The 23080-nt window shown below is 40.3% G+C and overlaps 1 protein-coding gene across 17 annotated transcripts in view; it reads left to right on the top strand.

Moving 5' to 3' along the window:
* Window positions 1-23080, top strand: part of AGPAT4 (1-acylglycerol-3-phosphate O-acyltransferase 4) — a 1412586-nt gene that overhangs the window by 704130 nt on the left and 685376 nt on the right. For 14 of the 17 annotated variants that reach the window (XR_013830736.1, XR_013830737.1, XM_079939090.1 and 11 more), the window contains one exon: window positions 20093-20208. Coding sequence is in view for 15 of the 17 variants with exons in the window: in XM_079939090.1 (XP_079795216.1) it covers window positions 20093-20208 (116 nt within the window). In the remaining 2 variants the exon portion in view is untranslated. Of the gene's footprint in view, window positions 1-12301; window positions 12724-12901; window positions 12957-17812; window positions 18044-20092; window positions 20209-23080 lie in introns of those variants that run through there. The other 3 variants (XM_079939078.1, XM_079939079.1, XM_079939080.1) reach the window with 3 other exon arrangements.

Below are 23080 nucleotides of genomic sequence, written 5' to 3'. Positions count from 1 at the left end.
TAATTGAAATTTTAAATTCTTAAATTATGTTCTCAAATTACACCTAAACCTGATTAAAACACTTTATTGTGTCCCAGTTATATTTCCTTAAGAATTTTCTTTAGATTAAAAAAAAAAAAATTCTTCCCAATGGTATAACTGACCCCAGGGCTACCAGCCATCATCAGGAGGAGTCTCTCCTGCACGGATGTGGAGGGGGGTCTGCTGCCTGGTCCCCACTGGCAGTGGCCTAGAACTGCCCTGGAGACTTTCCCCTCACACACAGACCATGCACAGATGCCTTCTCTGAGATTTAAGTAGGCTTAATGATAAGCCTACTTAAGAGATAAAGAGGGTCACACTGATATTTCTCCACAATCCCTTATTTTGTTTGTTTGCATGTTTATTTTTATATGTCTCCTTCCTACTAGACTATGCAGTCTCAGGGACATTCTTCATCTTTGTTCCTCCAACATAACATGCATTTCTCAAAACAATTGGGATAAATGTATAAACATTAACATGTGTTATTTTAATGGTACTCTCATGACTTAAAAGGTTTGATTTTTTTTCCTTATCATTTTACTTACTATGAAAGATAGATAGTATAAATTTATTTGACTTTTAAATTGACCAGTCAATGAGAAATATACATGTTTATAAAACATACATGCCTACACACATCTATACATATTCCATAAGGAGAATGGCTGATTGGGTTTTTACTTCTTGCATTTGTAATTTGTTATGCTGACATAGAGAAAATACTGTGTCATACCTGATATAGAGAAACTAGAAGCTTTCCTGCTAAGATGAGGTATAAGGTAAGGAATTCCCTCTCACTACTGCTTTTCAGCATCATACTGGAAGAGTTTGCTAACACAACAAGGAAAGAAAAGTAAATAAAGGTTTACAGATTGGGAAGGAAGAAATAAAATTGTCTTTGTACAAAGATGACACATCTATGCAGAAAATTCAAAAGAATCAGAAAAAAATAAACCAAATACTCCTGGAACTAATAAGTGATTATAGCAGGTTGTGGGATAAAAGGTTAATAAAAGTCCATCACTTTCCTATATAACAACAATGAACAAGTGGAATTTGATATTAAAAGCACAATACCACTTACGTTTGCATCTCAAAACAAATATTCATGTATAAATCTACCAAAATGTGTATAAAGCCTATATGAGGAAAACTATAAAACCCTGATGATTGAAATCAAAGAAGTAAGAGTAAATGGGAAGATATTCCATGTTTGTGGATAGGAAGACTCAATATTGTCAGGATGTAAGTTCTTCCCAACTTGATCTATACTTGCAATGTAATTCCAATCAAAATCCCAGCAGGTATTTTACAGATATCAACAAACTGATTCTAAAGTTTAGATGAAGAAGAAGAAGACCCGGAATAACCAATACAATGTTGAAAGAGAAGGGCAAAGTTGGAGGACAGACACTACCTGACTTCAAGATTTACGATGAAGCCGCAGCAAAGACAGTGTAGTATTGTGAAAGAATGGACAAACAGACGAGTGCAACAGAATAGAGAACCCCCAAATAAACCCCATAAGTGTAATCAATTGATCTTTGACAAAAGAGCAAAGGACAATACAATGGAGCAAAGATAGTCTTTTCAACAAATAATGCTGGAAAAACTGGATATCTACATGCAAAAAATGGACCTAGGCACAGACCTTACAACCTTCACAAAAATTAACTCAAAATGCATCATAGACCTACAGGTAAAGCACAAAACCATAGACCTCTTAGAAGATAACATAGGAGAAAACCTAGATGAACTTGGGCATAGCACAATGTTTTAGATACAACATCAAAGGCACAATCCATGAAAGAAATAATTGATAAGCTGGACCTCATTAAAATTCAAAACTTTTTCTCTACAAAACTTTTGCTCTACAATGTCAAGGTTATGAGAAGATAAGCCATAGACTGAGAGAAAATAATTGCAAATTCCAAAATACACCAAAATTCCTTAAAACTCAACAAAAAGAAAACAACCTAATTTAAAAATACACCAAAGACTTTAACAGACACGTCACCAAAGGAGACATACAGATGGCAAATAAGCATCTAAAAATATGCTCCACATCATATGTCATCAGGGAAACACAAATGAAAGCAACAGTGAGATACCACTACACACCTATTAGAATGATCAAAGTCTCAAATATTGATGACACCAAATGCTGGAGAGGGTGTGGGGCAACAGGAACTGTCATTCACTGCTGGCGGAAAAAGAAAATGGTATAGCCACTTTGAAAGATAGTTTGGAGGTTTCTCACAAAACTCTTACCATATGATCCAGCAATCACATTCTTTGGTATTTACCTAAGGGAGTTGGAAAATTTATGTCCACACAAAAATCTGCACATGGATGTTTATAGCAGCTTTATTCAAAACTACCAAAACATGGAAGGAACCAAGATGTCCTTCAGTAGGTGAATGGATAAACTGGTCCGTCCAGACGATGGAATATTACTCAGTGCTAAAAGGAAACGAGCTATCAAGCCATGAAAAGACCTGGAAGAACCTTATGTGCATATAACTAAGTGAAAGAAGCCAATCTGAGAAGCCTACATACTGTATGATTCCAACGATATGACATTCTGGGAAAGGCAAAACTATGGAGAATAAAAAAAAAAAAATCAGTAGCTGTCAGGGCTTGGGAGATGGAAGAGGGATGAATTGTTGGAGCACAGAGGATTTTTAGGGTAGTGAAAATCTGTAAAATACTGTAATGATGGATACATGTCATTACACTTCTGTCCAAACCTGTAGAATGTGCAACACAATGAGTGAACCGTAGTATGAACTGTGGACTTTGTGTGGTTATGTCGTGTCAATATAGGTTCATCACTGTGAAAAATGTACTACTCTCTTGGGGGACGTTGATAATAGGGGGGCTGTGCATGTAGGGGGTTGGGAGTATAGGAGAAATCCCTGTACCTTCCCTTCAGTTTTGCTGTTAACCTAAAACTCTTCTAAAAACTTGTCTTAATAAAAAGTAAAAAAAATCACTCTGTAATATTTATTTCCAAATTCTATTCATCTTGGTTTTCCTGTATGTATATAGTTCATAGGTAAATTTACGAATTGTACTTTATTTTTTTCCTTTTATAATGAGGAAATAAAATAAATGCAGAGAATGCAGGAAACTATTAAAGTATATAAAGGACTTGCCTTTGCCCAGTTTTATCTTGAGTGGAGTGTTTATGGTTGCTTGTGCTGCCTGCAGTAAAGAAAACAGGAATAAAAAGAAGCTTTAAATTCTACTTGCCAAAGGAAACAAGGGCTTTCGAGGGGAAAAAAAAAAGTTTAGATTCCAAGTCTAAAGTCATTTAAAATGTTTTAAAGCTAGGCTTTTTTTTTTTTTATTGTTCCATATCTCTCTTTGCTTGTAGCCAAAAGCAAGTTATGTTACATTCTGTGAATTATTGCTACACAAAACTATGTTTCTCTTGCACTTTCCATGTCTAGACTGGACACTTTGAAGTTACAGTGGCTGCATTTCTCAGCCTCTGGCTACGAGAGAAAAGTGACAGCATCATTCTGCCACCACTGGATCCAGGGATTGGGGGCAATTTTCCTAACAAGCAGCACAGTAGATTCAACAGCAGGAGCCACAGCAACAATAAAAGCTCAGAGGAAGGCACAGGTGGGCAAAGATAGAGGAACGAACACAATTCCCAGGAATACAGAAGGCTGTGATTCAGAATTTCCTGTCCATCACTTTCCCCAGAGCATGCCCCCGGGCCCAGGAGACTTCTTCTTCACCTTTCTTTCTTGCTCTTCAAATACACTGGGAGAGCTCATTCTTTCGACCACTCTGACACCTACAGTGTACCAGGCCCTGTACCAGGCACCAGCATGAAATGCCCTCAGTTCATTTGCCCTGTGATGAGTCCACTAGACAAGCAGGTGCTCTCAGCCCCACAGGTAAGGGCTCCGAAGGCACTAAACACAGAGCAGGATAGAAACAGAAGATAATGTGGAAATAGCTCTCACCCAGCCCTGGGAAATCAGGAAGGCTTCAGGAGCTGGTGACAAGTAAGCTGAGGCATGAAGGACACTGGGAGATTGAAATGAGTGGGAGAAGGAAGACAGGCCAGGTAGTAGGAAATCTTGTGCAAGGAACCAGAACGAGAGAGAGTGCAGTCCTCTGGGTGACAAGAAAAGGTCCTTCTGGCAGGACTGGGACAGCAATGTGGAGGGAAAGCTGGTGAGACAGGTGAGTGCTGGAAAGGCTTCAGAAGCCTTGCTCAGGCCCCTGTGTTTAACATGGAGGATAAAGAACCAGGAAAATATGATTAACTAGTTCCTTTACATTATTTACCATTGTTGATTGGAATAAGTTTTTTGCACATTTAGAAGCAAACATGAAATAACTGCCAACTTCTAGAGAGTGCCTAGAAAATGGTAGGAACACCATTCATCTAGGGATGGTGAGTCATTGCAAACTTTCAAAAGTATGACCCGTCTCCTCAGTGTCTTGCAGATTATTATCAGCTAACAGATACTTGTTTATGTATCCTCTCTGGAAGGTTGACTCAAGTAATCAAAATTACAAAGGAAACATTCTGTTAAGAACAAAATATTTTAACATCTCATTTTATTTATCAGAGAACAAAAGCGGGAAAGCTTTGCTTAAACATGAAACTAGCAGATGCTGTGATGCCATTATGTTCCTTCAAGCTGACACATTACGAGAGCTTATGAAACCTTTAGCTTCTAAAGGAAATAAAGCACAATTAGAATAATGAATATTGTCTTTTGTTGTCTGGCTGGGCTACAAAATTGAAAGAAAAGATATGCTCGACTTTTACACTGAGCAGATGACATCACATAAGTAGCTGCTGTTGTGCTGTGGTGAGAGGGAAGCTAACATTATTAGACATTATTGGAATGCTGATGGCAATCCAGGGCAAGTCATGCTGGAGCAACTAGCTAGTCAACTGAACGTCAGACCTTGGTAAAGAAGACTAACAGCTGTAGTGTGTGTAAATAATTAACCAGATTCTCCTGAAATGGCTAGTAATTTCCGAGAAAGAGTTAGATGTCAGGAAAAGCTGTGTTCTCTGGCCATTGGGTGCCTCTCAGCTCACAACACGCTATGGAACAAATACAACTTTGAAAGCTGTCCTTAAGTTCCAGAAAGATTGGAGTCAAGGGCCTTTAAGGGCTGTTAAGAGCAAGATGATTATGCACAAGCTGAGAAATAGTAACAACCATAGTCAAAGCATTTGCTCTCAAAATTCTGCAGTGATGTAATATCTAGGGCACAGCCACTGGGGTGAAAGCTTTCTCCAAGATAATAAAGGAAAAAGAAAATCCCTGTTTTCCAGTCTGAAGATAATGTGGAAATTTGTCTTGGAAGTTTACATGCACTGCTAAGTTAAAATCAAACACCTGTTTTGAAAACGTGATCGTTCAAAATTGGTGACAAGGAAATAGTCGTGGTTCCTATTCTTGGCTGTCACACCTTTCTATCGTTGAAGAATGACAGTGAAGAGTCACATAAGCAGCACATTTCAGGTTCTCAAAGCACTAGCATGAGTTTGATGGGGTGTGACCAATGTTTATGTGCACAGAGAATTACAGATTTCCCATCATTCCCCTGCCCAGGCGTCCCAGGCTCCGGCGAGTCTGATCCCCCAGCACAAGTTCTCACGCACCTTTGCTCCCGAGCTCTCTTCTCTACCATCTCCACCTGGCAAACTCTGATGGTTTAAAACCCACTTGAACTATCCCTTCAAAGCTGAGCCTTCCCGTTCTCCCATAAGCTGCACATTGTTCTCTCGCCCCTGCCCAGATGAGTGTTCAGGTGTCTGGAAGGTATTTACCATGTTTTAATTTTGTTTAAATATTTGTTGATGTGTCTCGTTATCCTTCAGGCTTATGGACTCTTGCAGGGATTTTGTTTACCTTTGTATCCTCAGCTTTTAGTTGAGGGCTGAGCAAGGAGAAGATATCACACTTGTTTCTGAATGAGTAAACATTGGAGGGAAAAATCCCCAGAAGCATGGTTATTTCTTGAGGTGGATGTAAATAAATTAATTAACTGGGCCACAGGCATAGCTAAATCCAGGACAGGAATGTGGTCATGGGCTCTGCCTCTCCATCTCTTGTCCCTGTTCCCTTCTGAGCACTGGCTTCATTCTTGGACAGGTTCTCACGCTGTGGCTGCAAGTGGAGGGATGTTGTGTTCTGATTGAGAAGCCAGAGATGCCAGTTCACCCTGGGCTGAGAAGGAGAAGGGGAGGAACAGGGTCTGAGGGTGTCTGAGCAGCTGCCTGAGCTGAGAATGAGGATTGTTTTTTCCCGCCTGAACAGAGACATTTATGTAAACTCATGCACTTTATAAGCGTCAGTAATGACCCCAAACCTTCTAGTTTACTCTTCAGGAATCATTTGATATGTCTCCTTTAACAATTCCCCCTTTTATTTGTAAATTACAAGTAGTCAATTATGACTGAGTAGTATTACATTTGAATAAGCCCTCGTCAAGGCACACTGAAGAACTTACAATCCAGGTGTAGAGGGGAAGATAATCATTTTATTTGTGGCTTTTGTTTTGAAGTTAGACTTCTTGAAGGTAGGTGGCATTAAAAGTTTTCAAATTGTTTATGTCTGGCATAAAGGGAAATGTAGGAAGTGCACATGGATTTATTTATGTACGTATTTCAAGTAGACTAAAATTATTCATTTGGACTGAACTAAAGGTACCATTGTAGTGATTCACATAAAAGACTGTGTCTAGAACTTCAAGGATCATCCTGCTGGATTAGTAAGAATTTAAGACAATTTTATGTTGCAGAATCGTAACCACTTATCTACTACCTGGGGGCCAGAAGTGTTTTAAATTTAGAAATTTTTAGATATTAGAAATATTCTGCAGTTCATACTTTTTTTTTTTTTTTTTTTTTTGCGGTACGCGGGCCTCTCACTGCTGTGGCGTCTCCCATTGCGGAGCAGAGGCTCCGGACGCACAGGCTCAGCGGCCATGGCTCACAGGCCCAGCCGCTCCGCGGCATGTGGGATCCTCCCAAACCGGGGCACGAACCCGTCTCCGCCTGCATGATGCAGGCGGACTCTCAACCACCGCGCCACCAGGGAAGCCCTGCAGTTCATACATTTTAACTGAAATATCTCCAGGAATGTCTACACCCTGTCATTTTTTTTAAAAATAGTAATTTTGCAGTGAAAAGCATGAATAGTCACACTAGGCTGGATAAATATAGACCAGAAATAATGTCATGCCAGTTCATGTCAGGTTATGCCATAAATGAATTTTCATGCCAAGTTTAGAAAAAAAAAATTTGTGTTTTCAGAGCCTTTGTTTGTTTTTTTAACATCTTTCTTGGAGTATAATTGCTTCACACTGGTGTGTTAGTTTCTGCTTTATGACAAAGTGAATCAGTTATACATATACGTATCTCCCATATCTCTTCCCTCTTGCGTCTCCCTCCCTCCCACCCTCCCTATCCCACCCCTCTAGGTGGTCACAAAGCACCGAGCTGATCTCCCTGTGCTATGCGGCTGCTTCCAACTAGCTATCTTTTTTACGTTTGGTAGTGTATATATGTCCATGCCACTTTCTCACTTTGTCCCAGCTTACCCTTCCCCCTCCCCAAATCCTCAAGTCCATTCTCTAGTAGGTCTGTGTCTTTATTCCCGTCTTGCCCCTAGGTTGTTCATGACCATTTTTCTTTTTTCTTTTTTTTTTTTTTAATTCCATATATATGTGTTAGCATACGGTAGTTGTTTTTCTCTTTCTGACTTACTTCACTCTGTATGACAGACTCTAGGTGCATCCACCTCACTACAAATAACTCAGTTTTGTTCCTTTTTACGGCTGAGTAATATTCCATTGTTTATATGTACCACATCTTCTTCATCCATTCATCTGTCGATGGACACTTAGGTTGCTTCCATGTCCTGGCTATTGTAAATAGAGCTGCAATGAACATTTTGGTACATGACTCTTTTTGAATTATGGTTTTCTCAGGGTATATCCCCAGTAGTGGGATTGCTGGGTCATATGGTAATTCTATTTTTAGTTTTTTAAGGAACCTCTGTACTGTTCTCTATAGTGGCTGTATCAATTTGCAATCCCACCAACAGTGCAAGAGGGTTCCCTTTAATCCACATCCTCTCCAGCATTTATTGTTTGTATATTTTTTGATGATGGCCATTCTGACCAGTGTGAGGTGATATCTCAATGTAGTTTTGATTTGCATTTCTCTAATGATTAATGATGTTGAGCATTCTTGTATGTGTTTGTTGGCAATCTGTATATCTTCTTTGGAGAAATGTCCAGTTATGTCTACTGCCCATTTTTGGATTGGGTTGTTTGTTTTTTTGATATTAAGCTGCTTGAGTTGTTTGTATGTTTTGGAGATTAATCTTTGTCCATTGCTTCATGTGCAAATATTTTCTCCCTTTCTAAGGGTTGTCTTTTCGTGTTGTTTATGGTTTCCTTTGCTGTGCAAAAGTTTTTAAGTTTCATTAGGTCCCATTTGTTTATTTTTGTTTTTATTTCCATTTCTCTAGGAGGTGGGTCAAAAAGGATCTTGCTGTGATTTATGTCATAGAGTGTTCTTCCTGTGTTTTTCCCTAGGAGTTTGATGGTGTCTGGCCTTACATTTAGGTCTTTAAGCCACTTTGAGTTTATTTTTGTAAATAAACTCAACAATTTCAGATTTTTCATCATTAGTGTATAGCAGTGCAAGAGATTTCTGTGCATTAATTTTGTATCCTGCTACTTTACCACATTCATTGATTAGCTCTACTAGTTTTCTGGTAGCATCTTTAGGATTCTCTATGTATAGTATCATGTCATCTGCAAACACTGACAGCTTTACTTCTTCTTTTCCAATTTGGATTCCTTTTATTTCCTTTTCATCTCTGATTGCTGTGGCTAAAACTTCCAAAACTATGTTGAATAATACTGGTGAGAGTGGGCAACCTTGTCTTCTTCCTGATCTTAGTGGAAATGGTTTCAGTTTTTCACCATTGAGGATGATGTCGGCTATGGGTTTGTCATATATGGTCTTTATTATGTTGAGGAAAGTTCCCTCTATGCCTACTTTCTGGAGGGTTTTTATCATAAATGGGTGTTGAATTTTGTTGAAAGCTTTCTCTGCATCTATTGAGATGAGCATATGGTTTTTCTCCTTCAATTTGTTAATATAGTGTATCACATTGATTGATTTGCATATATTAAAGAATCCTTACATTCCTGGGATAAACCCCACTTGATCATAGTGTATGATGCTTTTAATGTGCTGTTGGATTCTGTTTGCTAGTATTTTGTTGAGGATTTTTGCATCTACGTTCATCAGTGATATTGGTCTGTAGTTTTCTTTCTTTGTGACATCTTTGTCTGGTTTTGGTATCAGATGATGGTGGCCTCGTAGAATGAGTTTGGGAGTGTTCCTTCCTCTGCTATATTTTGGAAAAGTTTGAGAAGGATAGGTATTAGCTCTTCTCTAAATGTTTGATAGAATTTGCCTGTGAAGCCGTCTGGTCCTGGGCTTTTGTTTGTTGGAAGATTTTTAATCACAGTTTCAATTTCAGTGCCTGTGATTGGTCTGTTCATATTTTCTATTTCTTCCTGGTTCAGTCTTGGAAGGTTGTGCATTTCTAAGAATTTGTCCATTTCTTCCAGGTTGTCCATTTTATTGGCATATATTTGCTTCTAGTAACCTATCATGATGCTTTGTATTTCTGCAGTGTCAGTTGTTACTTCTCCTTTTTCGTGTCTAATTCTATTGATTTGAATTTTCTCCCTTTTTTTCTTGGTAAGTCTGGCTAATGGTTTATCAATTTTGTTTATCTTCTCAAATAAACCGCTTTTAGTTTTATTGATCTTTGCTATCATTTCTTTCATTTCTTTTTCATTTATTTCTGATCTGACCTTTAAGATTTCTTTCCTTCTGCTAACTTTGGGGTTTTTTTGTTCTTCTTTGTCTAATTGCTTTAGGTGTAAGGTTAGGTTTTGCATGGAATATGTTTTTCATCCCCTCACTTTCAGTCTGTATGTGTCCCTAGGTCTGAAGTGGGTCTCTTGTAGATAGCATATATATGGGTCTTGTTTTTGTATCCATTCAGGCACTCTGTGTCTTTAGGTTGCAGCATTTAATCCATTTACATTTAAGGTCATTATCGATATGTATATTCCTATTACCATTTTCTTAATTGTTTTGGGTTTATTATTGTAGGTCTTTTCCTCCTCTTGTGTTTCCTGCCTAGAGAAGTTCCTTTAGCATTTGTTGTAAAGCTGGTTTGGTGGTGCTGAATTCTCTTAGCTTTTGCTTGTCTGTAAAGCTTTTAATTTCTCCATCAAATCTGAATGAGATCCTTGCTGGGTAGAGTAATCTTGGTTGTAGGGTTTTCTCCTTCATCACTTTAAATATGTCCTGCCACTCCCTTCTGGCTTGCAGAGTTTCTGCTGAAAGATCAGCTGTTAACCTTATGGGGATTCCCTTATGTGTTATTTGTTGTTTTTCCCTTGCTGATTTTAATATTTGTTTTTTGTATTTAATTTTTGATAGTTCGATTAATATGTGTCTTGGCGTGTTTCTCGTTGGATTTATCCTGTATGGGACTCTGTGCTTCCTGGACTTGATTGACTATTTCCTTTCCCATATTAGGGAAGTTTTCAACTATAATCTCTTCACATATTTTCTCAGTCCGTTTCTTTTTCTCTTCTTCTTCTGGGACCCCTATAATTTGAATGTTGGTGCGTTTAATGTTGTCTCCGAGGTCTCTGAGACTGTCCTCAATTCTTTTCATTCTTTGTTCTTTATTCTGCTCTGCAGTAGTTATTTCCCCTATTTTATCTTCCAGGCCACTTATCTGTTTTTCTGCCTCAGTTATTCTGCTGTTGACCCCTTCTAGAGAACTTTTAATTTCATTTATTTTGTGGTTCATCACTGTTTGTTTGCTCTTTAGTTCTTCTAGGTCCTTGTTAAACGTTTCTTGTATTTTCTCTATTCTATTTCCAAGATTTTGGATCATCTTTACTATCATTATTCTGAATTCTTTTTCAGGTAGGCTGCCTATTTCGTCTTCATTTGTTAGGTCTGGTGGGGTTTTGCCTTGCTCTTTCATCTGCTGCTGTGTTTCTCTGTCTTCTCATTTTGCTTAACTTACTGTATTTGGGGACTCCTTTCACAGGCTGCAGGTTAATAGTGTCCATTGTTTTTGGTGTCTGTCCCCAGTGGCTAAGGTTGGTTCAGTGGGTTGCGTAGGCTTCCTGGTGGAGGGGACTAGTGCCTGTGTTCTGGTGCATGAGGCGGATCTTGTCTTTCTGGTGGGCAGGTCCACGTCTGGTGGTGTGTTTTGGGGTGTCTGTGGCCTTATGATTTTCGGCAGCCTCTGTCCTAATGGATGGGGTTGTGTTCCTATCTTGCTAGTTGTTTGGCATGGGGTGTCCTGCACTGTAGCTTGATGATTGTTGCGTGGAGCTGGGTCTTGGCGTTCAGATGGAGATCTCTGGGAGATTTTCGCCGTTTGAAATTACGTGGAGCTGGGTGGCGTCTTGTGGACCACTGTTCTGATCTTGGCTCACCCACCTCAGTGGCACAGCCCTGACGCCTGGCTGGAGCACCAAGAGCCTGTCCTCCACATGGCTCAGAATAAAAGGGAGAAAAAATAGAAAGAAGAAGATAAAAGTTATTAAAATAAAAAATAATTATTAAGAAAAAAAATTTTAGTTAAAGAAAAAAATACAGACAGAATCCTAGGACAAATGGTAAAAGCCAAGCTATACAGACAAAATCACACAAAGAAGCATACACATACACACAAAAAGAGAAGAAGGGGAAAAAAATATATATATCGTTGCTCCCAAAATCCACCTCCTCAATTTGGGGTGATTCGTTATCTATTTAGGTATTCCACAGATGCAGGTACATCACGTTGATTGTGGAGATTTAATCCGCTGCTCCTGAGGCTGCTGGGAGAGATTTCCCTTTCTCTTCTTTGTTCGCAAAGCTCCCGGGGTTCAGCTTTGGATTTGGCCCCGCCTCTGCGTGTAGGTTGCCGGAGGGCGTCTGTTCTTCGCTCAGACAGGACGGGGTTAAAGGTGCAGCTGATTCGGTGGCTCTGGATTACTCAGGCCGGGGGGTGGGGGGGGGGTGGGGGGGGTGGGGGGGAGGGAGGGGTGCAGAGGCGGCGCGAGCCTGCGGCGTCAGAGGCGGCGTGACGTTTCATGAGCCGGCGGCGTGACGTTGCACGAGCCGGCGGCATGACGTTGCACGAGCCTGAGGCGCGTCGCGTTCCCCTGGGGAAGTTGTCCTTGGATCACGGGACCCTGGCAGTGGCGGGCTGCACAGGTTCCCGGGAGGGGAGGTGTGGCGAGTGACCTGTGCTCGCACACAGGCTTCTGGGTGGCGGCAGCAGCAGCCTTAGCGTCTCATGCCCGTCTCTGGGGTCCGCGCTTTTAGCCGCGGCTCGTGCCCGTCTCTGGAGCTCCTTTAAGCGGCGCTCTGAATCCCCTCTCCTCGCGCACCAGGAAACAAGAGAGGCAAGAAAAAGTCTCTTAGCTCTTCGTCAGCTCCAGACATTTTCCTGGACTCCCTCCCGGCCAGCCGTGGCGCACTAGCCCCTTCAGGCTGTGTTCACGCGCCTGTCCTCTCCCTGCGCTCTGCCCGAAGCCCGAGCCTCAGCTCTGAGCCCCGCCCGCCCCGGCGGGTGAGCAGACAAGCCTCTGGAGCCGGTGAGTGCCGGTCGGCACCGATCCTCCGTGCGGGAATCTCTCCGCTTTTCCCTCTGCACCCCTGTTGCTGCGCTCTGCTCCGCGGCTCCGAAGCTTCTCCCTCCGCCACCCGCAGTCTCCGCCCGCGAAGGGGCTCCTAGTGTGTGAAAACCGTTCCTCCTTCACGGCTCCCTTCCACTGGCGCCGGTCCCGTCCCTATTCTTTGTCTCTGTTTTTTCTCTTGCCCTACCCAGGTACGTGGGGAGTTTCTTGCCTTTTGGGAGGTCTGAAGTCTTCTGCCAGCGTTCAGTAGGTGTTCTATAGGAGCAGTTCCACGTGTAGATGTTTTTCTGGTGTATCTGTGGGGAGGAAGGTGATCTCCGCGTCTTACTCTTCCGCCATCTTGAAGCTCCTCCTCGCCTTTTGGATTTTAGAATTTAATTTTTATTTTTATTTTATACATTGGACTAGGTAGCAGACCTAGCTTATACTTTTAACTTCGGTAATAGGATAAAATTTTAAAAATTCTTTTGGAATATAACAATTTTACTGATATGAAAATGGCTGCGCCATTGGACCTGACGCAGTGGTGAGATGAGAAAGCTGTGTGCTTGCTGACTTCAGAGCTAAGACTTTTTCCTGCTTAGAATGGCTTGGCTTGGCACGTTGCGTGTCTGGTGCGTTTACATGCCTGTGCACATGTGCATGCTTCTTTATATGCATATCATCTATTTATTTGTTGTTAACCGAAGGACGGGCGGCCTTGGAGGAGGCGGAAAGCCGCCTGTAAGGTTTTGTCAGCGGTTGTGATGCTTACAGGCAGCAACTGACCTTCTCAGCAAAGATCTGACGTGATTTTGCTTTTTGTGGGAGTATATTGATTTTCTTTCTCCTGATAAACTTTGCACACCATCTAGAGGCTTTATTAACACCTTACTGAGAGAAAACAAACATCGTTGAACATGATAGCAGACTCGTTAACTTTCGAGATTTTGTTTACTTAGGTGTAACCTAACTTTACAACTGTCATTGTTAAATTAGCAAAGTCTACAAGTCTTATACAACCTAACAAGTTGCATAGTTATTTTATGTCCAAGCTTATATAATTATTTCCTGGATTTACATAATATAAAGGGAGCCTAACGCATCGGCATGAAAACTGAGATTCGCTAATAATAAGGCACAGATGCGCAGGTCGTGGCGTGGCTCATTTACAGGTTTTTCTTATGCGCCAGGCAGAGAGTATGGTAATTATGCTCATTTGTCATGTTTTAGCTTAGAGAAAATTAAAACTATCATATTCACATTAATAATGAGATTTCTGAATGGTTAATGAGACTTAAAACTAGCAGTTGCTTCTTACAAAAGAGTCTGCAGATAACCAAGTGCGGAGCTGTTGGAGCTGGCAGGCTGAGGAGAGACGGACTGAGGATACTACGGACAGAATTTCTAGGCTCATGAGAGACATTTAGATTGATTCTAAGTGACAGTTTGTCTGTTGTAACTTGGTAACAGCGAGGACCTCTTTGATAGGGATGTAAGATGCTTATTACTAGTTTTCTCATAGATAACAATGCCTCTGTGTCCTCAGTCCCTCTTAGTTGAAAATTTGGGTGGGTAATCTTTTGACAGGTTTATTATTTAGTGTAAATATTTATGTATTTTTATTTAATACATTTTACAGAACCGTATCTGAACGTATCATTTTTCCTTTTCTGGAGGCTGATTAGAATATGTCCCCACTAACAAGCAGTGAATGTTGAAGACTTTTGACTTGGCTTTGCCTCCTGACAGCGCACCAGCATGTGCTGGTGGCGTTCAGATGCACCTGCCCTTCCTCTCTCTGCTGGCACGTGGCTTGGACAGGCAGACCCCCTCTCCTTGTTTCAGGCGGGCTTTCCCCAAGCACAGCCTGGTGAGAGATAGGAGGGTGGAGAGAGGGCAGAGCTGGGATGTTTCTCCCTTTCTCTTTGGGAGGGGTCTTTGGCAGGGGCTGCATCTTATCCATCCTCCCACCTACCCCCGTCCCCCAGTCCCCGGTGATTAGATCACCCTGTGCTAACGCTGCTAATGGCAAGGAGCTTCCTGCCCTGGTTTAGTTATTCTGGGTTTCCACCACCTTTGCAACTAGATCTCCGTCAGCATTAAATTCTCTCAACTGAACTAACTGGTATGGGCCCTGTTTCCCTAACTTGACCCTGACCCATGCAAATGGCCAGTTACTTCTTTAGTACAGACCGTAGATCCACTGTAACCTTATAGTGAAAACTGTGTGTCCCTTTTATTTTATCAAAGGAAAGATACGTTGCCTTTGGGGGATATTAACTAAGAAGAAGTTGGAGGCTAACATGCGATTTAACTCTTTGTAAAGAGAGACCATTTTTATGTGGAAAACATGTAATTGTTAAGCAATATCTATTAAAATTGTTAACTTTAAGAAGTTTGATAAAAGTTGTTTGAAGTTTCATGATGGAAGAAGTCAGGTCTCACTGCTGTTTTTTCAGGTTTGTGAAACTAGATTGTGTTTGAGACAAGCAGGGCTTGCCAGATGGTAGTTGTAAGTTATTTTTATAGAAATTTGGAACACATTAATTTGTGTTTAGAGTTGACGATTAGCTTCTGATTATATAAGTTTTTATAAATTGGGTTCTTGGTATTAATCCAGTTCAGATTTTGCTGGTTTATTTATTCGTTTCCATACTTTTCATTTTCCCCTTTGTTGGAAACACTGGCAGTGTCTTGAGTCACGTAGCAGAATGGAATGAGGAGAAATAGGTAGCTTCCAACAGTTGAACGGTTCACAGGTCTTTCCCTTCGTATAACATTGCTTTTTATGGGCGTCATTCAGCCAGCGGGCTAGGCCTCTAAGATCTGAAAGGAAAGGATGAGTGGGTTATGATAAAATACGAGGCCTCAGTGAGAATGGAAGGAAAGAATCGTAGCCAGTGAGAATGGAAGGAAAGAAATGGCAAAAATATGAGTATGTTTCTAAGAACTTAAAGAATATAACTCTGTTATATTTTGGATTTTCTCTTTAGTATTAATAAGGTGAAAAGCACATTATAGTACTAAATAGCATTTAACAGGGTCACATTATAAACCCAGCACATTTTTTAAGGTCTTACTCTGGGATTTTTTTTTTTTTTCATTTTTTAAAATAGTTCACACTATCATTTGGGGAAAAAAAAAATCCTGGCCAATTAGTGTCATAGACTTTAGCTCCATAGCTAATTAGGGCCTCCCAGAACCGAGTATATGGATCCAAGAGAAGTGAGCCAGCCAGTGGGAACTGCAGCTCCTGGTTAGGTGCAGGAATTCATTTCATTTAATGGGACTTGATTTGTTTGGTTTTCTTTCTGGTTTTTTGTAGCTGATTTTACCTGTGAGATGGCGTTTGTGAAGGATGGGTGGGTCCCTTTGAGAGTCTTTATTTAACCACATAAGGATCCTATATTTCCTTCACTAGAATTGACAGATGTCCCTCCCCGCAATGAACAAGAAGTTTTCTCTTCTGCACCCATAGGGGACTATATCCCTGGTGATATAGCAGTAACTTTGCTTGTCAAACCCGGCACCCACTGGAACTAGAGTAATGCCACCTCAAGCAGCCAGGCCCTGGGGCGCAACCACTGTCATCTGGCCCAGAGTGGGCTGTTCCCTGGGTCCTTGTGGGGATCAGCTGGTGTCATGCCCCTGATGGCTAGATCTCACGGTGGTGTCAGCTTTCTGACCACACTGCTTAGACCCTGGGTAGAAGATTTTTCTGGCTTTGGCATCCTTGATTTTTTAATCTGAACAATCAAGAGAAAAACATCAAACATCATAGAAAGCAGAATTTGTAGACGATTACTCCAAAAGAATCATGCAGCTGTGTGAGATGACAACTCTACATAAGCAAGTTGCAATACCCAAGGCAGAATTTTTCAGCAAGGGTTTTTTACTTCTGTTGTGTTTTGCTTTATTGTTTGTGTGTTTTGAACGCAGCCTGCAAATATCAGAAAGATTTTGAAAGTGCTAATAACCCATTGATTGTGTAGGACAGGAAATGATCAGATCGTTCCGCTGATTAGTCTGTGGGAAAAGGTGTTATTACTATTGGCAGACACTTCTCCAGGGTTCTCTCAAGTTTCTGCACAACTTGTGAGGGAGCACTACCCTTTTTTTCTGGATAATCTTTTCAAGGAAATTGTATAGCAAACAACCTGGAAAATAATGATAGTATCTCTCTCTAGAGTAAAAGGTGGACCTGCTTATTGTTCAGTATAATAAACACAGTGTCTCCCTTTAGGACAAAGGGAAAGTTGGCTTACAGGTCCTTATAAAAGATCTGGGTTCCCTAAGCTCAGGGTCCTCAGCTGTGATGCAGAAACCCCCCATCTAGCTTGGCCTGGCCACTTCATCTCCTGGGAGTTGGGATGCAGAGAAACTGACATAATCATGATGTCCATACTTCATTCTGCCTGGGCTCTGAGCCATGCAGTTTTTTTGTCTCATGTCTTCTGCCAGCATCCCTGAGACGGTCTGTTAGCTTGCAAGCTGGGCAAAATCTCGGACCCTCCACCAGTTTTGCTACTCTAGCACCAGAAAAGAACCTCCTTTCATAAAAACTGGTGGAGAAGGCCCGGAAATTCACTGATGACTGATACATATTTAATATACAGAGTTGGTAATTTGTATTTTAATTCTATCACGCCATGTGAATTACTGGAATTTTCCAAACATTTGTAACTTATTATACCATTGTTTGTCAAATCCCTACCTCCATTAAAAAGGATTTTGGCTTTTATCTGACTTTTAGCTGGTGTTAGAGCAGTATGTGATTTGTTAGCTGAATGTCTACCAGTAGCTTTCTGCAAGCTAAGAAAAAATATAAATACTATCTGTATATGAAATATCTTCTTGATAGTCCAGCCAACTCAGCCATTTTGGAGGAATTACTTTTCGTTTTGAGTGAGCATTTTTTTCATATCTGCAAAAAGCAGTCACAGCTAGCTCTGTGTATTTCACAAGGATCAGTCATGTCCTCCAGACGTCTTGTTTTGATAGTCAAGGTTTGCCTTAACTCTTTTTCATAATACCCTTGAACTGACCTTTGAAGGATGTATATCATTTCAAAAAATTGAGTGAAAAGGGTGGCATTCCATGTTAAAAGAGAAAAACAATCAGTATGATTTCCATGCTGCTTCAAGGGAAGCCACGTTGGACTTTACAGACATGCCTGACGGGCTCCCATCAGCTGCACTGCACACCCCACCCATCATAGCAGGACTGTTGGCACACCCTCATCTTCTGGGCTGAGGACTGCAGGCTGGCAGGTGGGCTGCTCTGTCACTTGCCCCAGGTAGGATGGGTTCTGGCTAGCTAGCAGCTATACCATCTGGAATTGATGAGACACTTGTTCTTAAGAACAGCCTGGGTTCCTAACTCCTGGCTTGAGGACATTTCTCTGCACACTCCAGATTTTTAAGAGTAACATATTTTCCCTGAGACATGACATTATTTTCACATGTGATAAGCGAGGTCTGCTACAGCCACTGTCTTCCGAAAGAATAAGTAGAGTTTACTCCCCTTACCGCTAATGTTGCTGTAACTCAGTGGTTCTCAAAAGTGTGGTCCGCAGAGCAGTAGTAACAGCATCACCTGGAAACTTGTTGGAAATGCAAATCCTTGGCGCTGTGTCAGAACACCTGGGGTGGCTCCCAGCGATGTCTAGTTTAACAAGCCTCCTGGGTGATTCTGATGCCCATTGGACTTTGACACCCACAGGTGTGGCTCACTGTGTCTCAGGTCAGAGGAGGAGGAAGTTAGTTTGGTTACAAGCAGGGAAAGGACAGATTAAGAGTGGTGGTGTCAGATGTATAAAGAAACACTGGTAGCATTTATTAAGTAAATCTATTGATTTTTTTTTTTATTTAAGAAAATATATCTAATGCTTGTCCTATATACTGTTAGGATACAAATGTGAATAAGACATTCCACAGATATCTCAGGGTCTTTTGGTTGGACAATCTGTGCCTGCAGGCAAAATCCAATTTGCTACATGTTTTTGTAAATAAAGTTTTATTAGGACACAGTCACATCCATTCATTTGCATATGGTCCATGGCTGCTTTTAGACAATAATGCAGAGTCGAGCAGTGCAACAAAGACCATATGGCCCGCCAAGCTGAAGACATTTAATATATGGTGCTTTAATAAAAGTTTGCTGACACCAGGTCTAGTGTTAAAAGGGAAAATACTTTCTATATCCCAGTAGTTATACACAAATGGAGCTGAGGATTAAGTGTATACGCAAGGGTTCTTCTGTCCTCCAGTGTTACATTTGTACAGAAGTTTTGCAGTGGCACACAATTTAGCTTCAGGGATGTTATTACCATGGAAGCTGTACAGACTGTTTGACAAGAAGCAGAGTACTTACCTGTCAAACACTTTGGTGTGTGAGAGGGAAAAGGGGTATGTGAAAAATACAGAAATAACAGAAGATGAAAATAAGAAAAACAAAAAATATTTTGTTTGAGAAGGGAGCATATTATCAATCAAAAGATGCATCTTGGGAATTCCCGGGCGGTCAGAGGTTAGGACTTCACACTCTCACTGCCTAGGGCCAGGGTTCAGTCCCTGCTTGGGGAACTACGATCCCACAAGCTAAGATAAAGGAGTGTGTGGCAGGACAGGGCTGGGAAATGAACTAAGAAGGAAAGAGGTGCGGGTTTAGAACATTCCTAACTGCCTGGCAGGGAGTGGGCAGGTGAGACTCCCAGGGAATCCTGGGATGCCAAAGGGGGCAGAACGAGGGGAGAGGCGCACTCTGCTCCTCCGTAAGTCTGCAATATTAGCATGCTTATCAATAGTTGAGATTGCTGGATTTCTTACCCTGCACTATATTCTTGCTGCTAACTGACCAACTGTGCGGTGATCCTGTAGAAAAAGCACTGAGTTTCCCTTTAAGAAACCTGGGTTACTTCCTGGATTCACCTCTGACTGTCTGACTTTGGGCAAATCATTTCGTGGCTCAGGGTCTCCTCTTCCTCATTTTCGAGATGCTATTTCAGGCTTCCTCCTGCATCCACACTGTGTTATTTTACCAGACTCACTTCTCACCGAGAGGTGAGCTAGGGGCACACACAGAGTGTTCCCCCAGCAACCTGGCTGAAAGAGAAAAAGAAGAAAAGACTAGCAGACAATTGGACCCTTCTAAAAAGAGGACTTGTTGAATAGTTTGGCACAAGGGCTATAGTTTCCCTCAAAAGAGTTGATGTTGATTTATTTCAGACTCACACCTAATGATAGATCTCTTCTCTTCCTGAAGAGATTCTTTACTGTGAAAATGCTTAGAGGGGGAAATGGCCAGCCGGATTCCATGTCAGTGATCGTATTTCTCATTCTTTCAGGAATTTTTCTTTAAATGTGGAGCACACCCGACCTCTGACAAGGAAACGTCAGTAGCTTTGAACCTGATCACAACAAATAGTCGAGACATCACCTGCATAACATGTATGGACATCAGGTAAGGATCTGAAAACACTGTCACTCTCAACATGTGGCTTTCTCAGTGCCTCTGAAAACAATAGGTAATTAAAGTAACTTTTTAATTTTTCAAAGGAGAAATCGGAAACATTTTTCTATAAGTCAGAATGCAGCCCACCAGCCAGTATTTTAGAACCTTCCATTAAAGTTGATAAAGATGGCATTAAAATATGTAGTGTTGATCATATTATCTTACTAGGAGCATTGCCTCTGTGTTTCCTGCTGTTAAGCTGTGACCTTTATATTAATAACTCACAACATCTTTCTAAGGAAATGAACCACCTCCCAGATACACAAGGAGACAATTGCTGGAAAAATAGTATTGTCTCCTGCAAGAAAAATTTTCCTGTCATTATTTTTTGGGGGTTTTATAAATAAAAGCTACTGTATTCATACACAGTTAGATTTAAGTGTGTATGTGTAACTAACCACTTGATTGAGTAAGGCCCCCTCTCATATCAGGCAGCAGAGGAATGCCCTCTCTGTAGGTTAGAGAAAATGACTATTTCTCCTTATGTTGACAGATTCATGCATAGGGATGTCATTAAAGCCTGCATGAGGACACCCCAATATTCTGCATTTGTATTTTGCTGATTGTTGTGTTTTTTTCTTGTTAATGCTTTATTTTTTATTTTAGAAATAATTAACTTAAAGTGTTAGAAATTCTATCCTCATGGTTAATAAGATTTTGGTTTAATTCTTTCCAGTATCTTGGGTATGCCTGAACATTTGCATGTCTGTATGGTGCATGTGTGTGTGTGTGTGTGTGTGTGTGTGTGTACGTGTGTGTGTGTGTGTGTGTGCTATATGTAATTGTATTGTATATAGAGTTTTGTATGTGGCTTTTTCCATTTAACATGGTAGCATGATAAGATTTCCGTGTCATGGAATATTACATGAAAACACATTTTTATAGGTACCTAAGATTCCATCATATTGTTGCTTTAATTTGCACTTCCCTGATGACATATGATGTGGAACATCTTTTTATACGCTTATTTGCTATCTGTATGTCTTCTTTGGTGAGGTGTCTGTTATGGCCTTTGGCCCATTTTTTAATTAGATTGTTTTCTTTTTGTTGAGTTGTAAGTATTTTTGGTATATTTTGGATAAGTCCTTTATCAGATGTGTGTTTTGCAAATGTTTTCTCTCAGTCTGTGGCTTGTCTTCTCATAATCTTGACATTGTCTTTTGTACATCAAAAGTTCTGAATTTTAATGAAGTCCAGCTTATCAATTATTTCTTTTATGCCTTGTGGCTGTGGTGTTGTATCTAAAAAGTTGTACCATGACCAAGGTCATCTAGGTTTTCTCCTGTGTCATCTTCTAAGAGTGTTATGGTTTTGTGTTTTATATGTAGGTCTGTGATCCATTTTGAGTTAATTTTTCTGAAGGGTGTAAGGTCTGTGTCTAGGTCCATTTTTGCATGTAGATGTCCCATTTTTCCAGCATTGTTTGTTGGAAAGAATATGTTTGCTCCATTGTATTGCCTTTGTTCTTTTGTCAAAGATCAGGGTCTATTTCTGGGCCCTCTGTCTGTTCCACTGATCTCTATGTCTATTCTTTCACCAACACTACACTGTCTTGATTATAGCTTCATAGTAAGTCTTGAAGTCAGGTAATGTCAGTCCAGCTTTGCTTTTTCATTCAATATTGTGTTGACTATTTTGGGTCTTTTCCTCTCCAATTAAACTTTAAAATCAATTTGTTGATATCCGTAAAATAATGCTGGGATTTTGATTGGAATTTCATTGCATGTATACATTGATTTGGGAGGAACCCACAACCTGATAATATTGAGTCTTCCTACCCACAAACATGGAATACCTCCATTTATTTAGTTCTTCTTTGATTTCATCAATCAGAGTTTTGTAGTTTTCTTCATACAAATCTTATTTCATATTTTGTTAGATTTATACCTAAGTATTTCAAATTTCAGATGCCAATGTAAATGGTGTTTTTATTTCAAATTGCACATATTCATTCTTGGTATATAGGAAGGCAATTGACTTTTGCATATTAACCTTGTACCTTGCAACCTTGCTATAAGTGCTTATTATTTCCAGGATTTTTTTGTCGATTCTTTTGTATTTTCTGCATAGATGATCATGTCATCTGTGAACAAAGACAGTTTTTTGTCTTCCTTTCCAATCTGTATACCTTTATTTCCTTTTTTTGCCTTATTTCATTAGCTAGGACTTACAGTATGATTTCAAAAGGAATAGTGAGAGAGCACATCCTTGTCTTGTACCTGATCTTAGTGGGAAAGTTCAAGTTTCTTACATTAAGTATGACATTAGTTGTAGATATTTTGTTGATAGAGTTTATCAAGTTCGGGGAGTCCCCCTCTTATTCCTACTTTACTGAAAGTGTTTATCATGAATGTATGTTAGACTTTGTCAGATTTTTTTTCTGCATCTATTGATATTATCATGTGATTTTTCTTTTTAGTCTATTGATGTAATGGATTACATTAATTCATTTTTCAGTGTTGAATCTGCCTTGTAAACTCTAGGATAAATCCCATTTGGCCATTGTGTATAATACTTTTTATACATTTTTAGATTTGATTGGCTATATTTTGTTGAGAATTTTTCTTCTATGTTCATGAGAGATATTTGTCTGTAGTTTTCTTGTATTGCCTTTGTCTGGTTTTGATATTAAGGTAATGCTGGCCTCCTAGAATGAATTAGGAAGCATTTATCCTGCTTCTATTCTCTGAAATAGTTTGTAGAGAATTGGTAGCAAGGTACGAATTTTATTTATTTTTGTGCTTACAAACATGTACTTTTGTATAAAAAGAGATTGGCATTTTTCATCTACCTTCTTAATAATAATTCTCTCTTTTAATGA

The sequence above is a fragment of the Stenella coeruleoalba genome (assembly GCF_951394435.1).
Source record: "Stenella coeruleoalba genome assembly, chromosome: 12".
Lineage (NCBI taxonomy): Eukaryota > Metazoa > Chordata > Mammalia > Artiodactyla > Delphinidae > Stenella > Stenella coeruleoalba.
The sequence above is the reverse complement of the archived record's forward strand: the minus strand, read 5'-3'. Positions and strand labels throughout refer to the sequence as shown.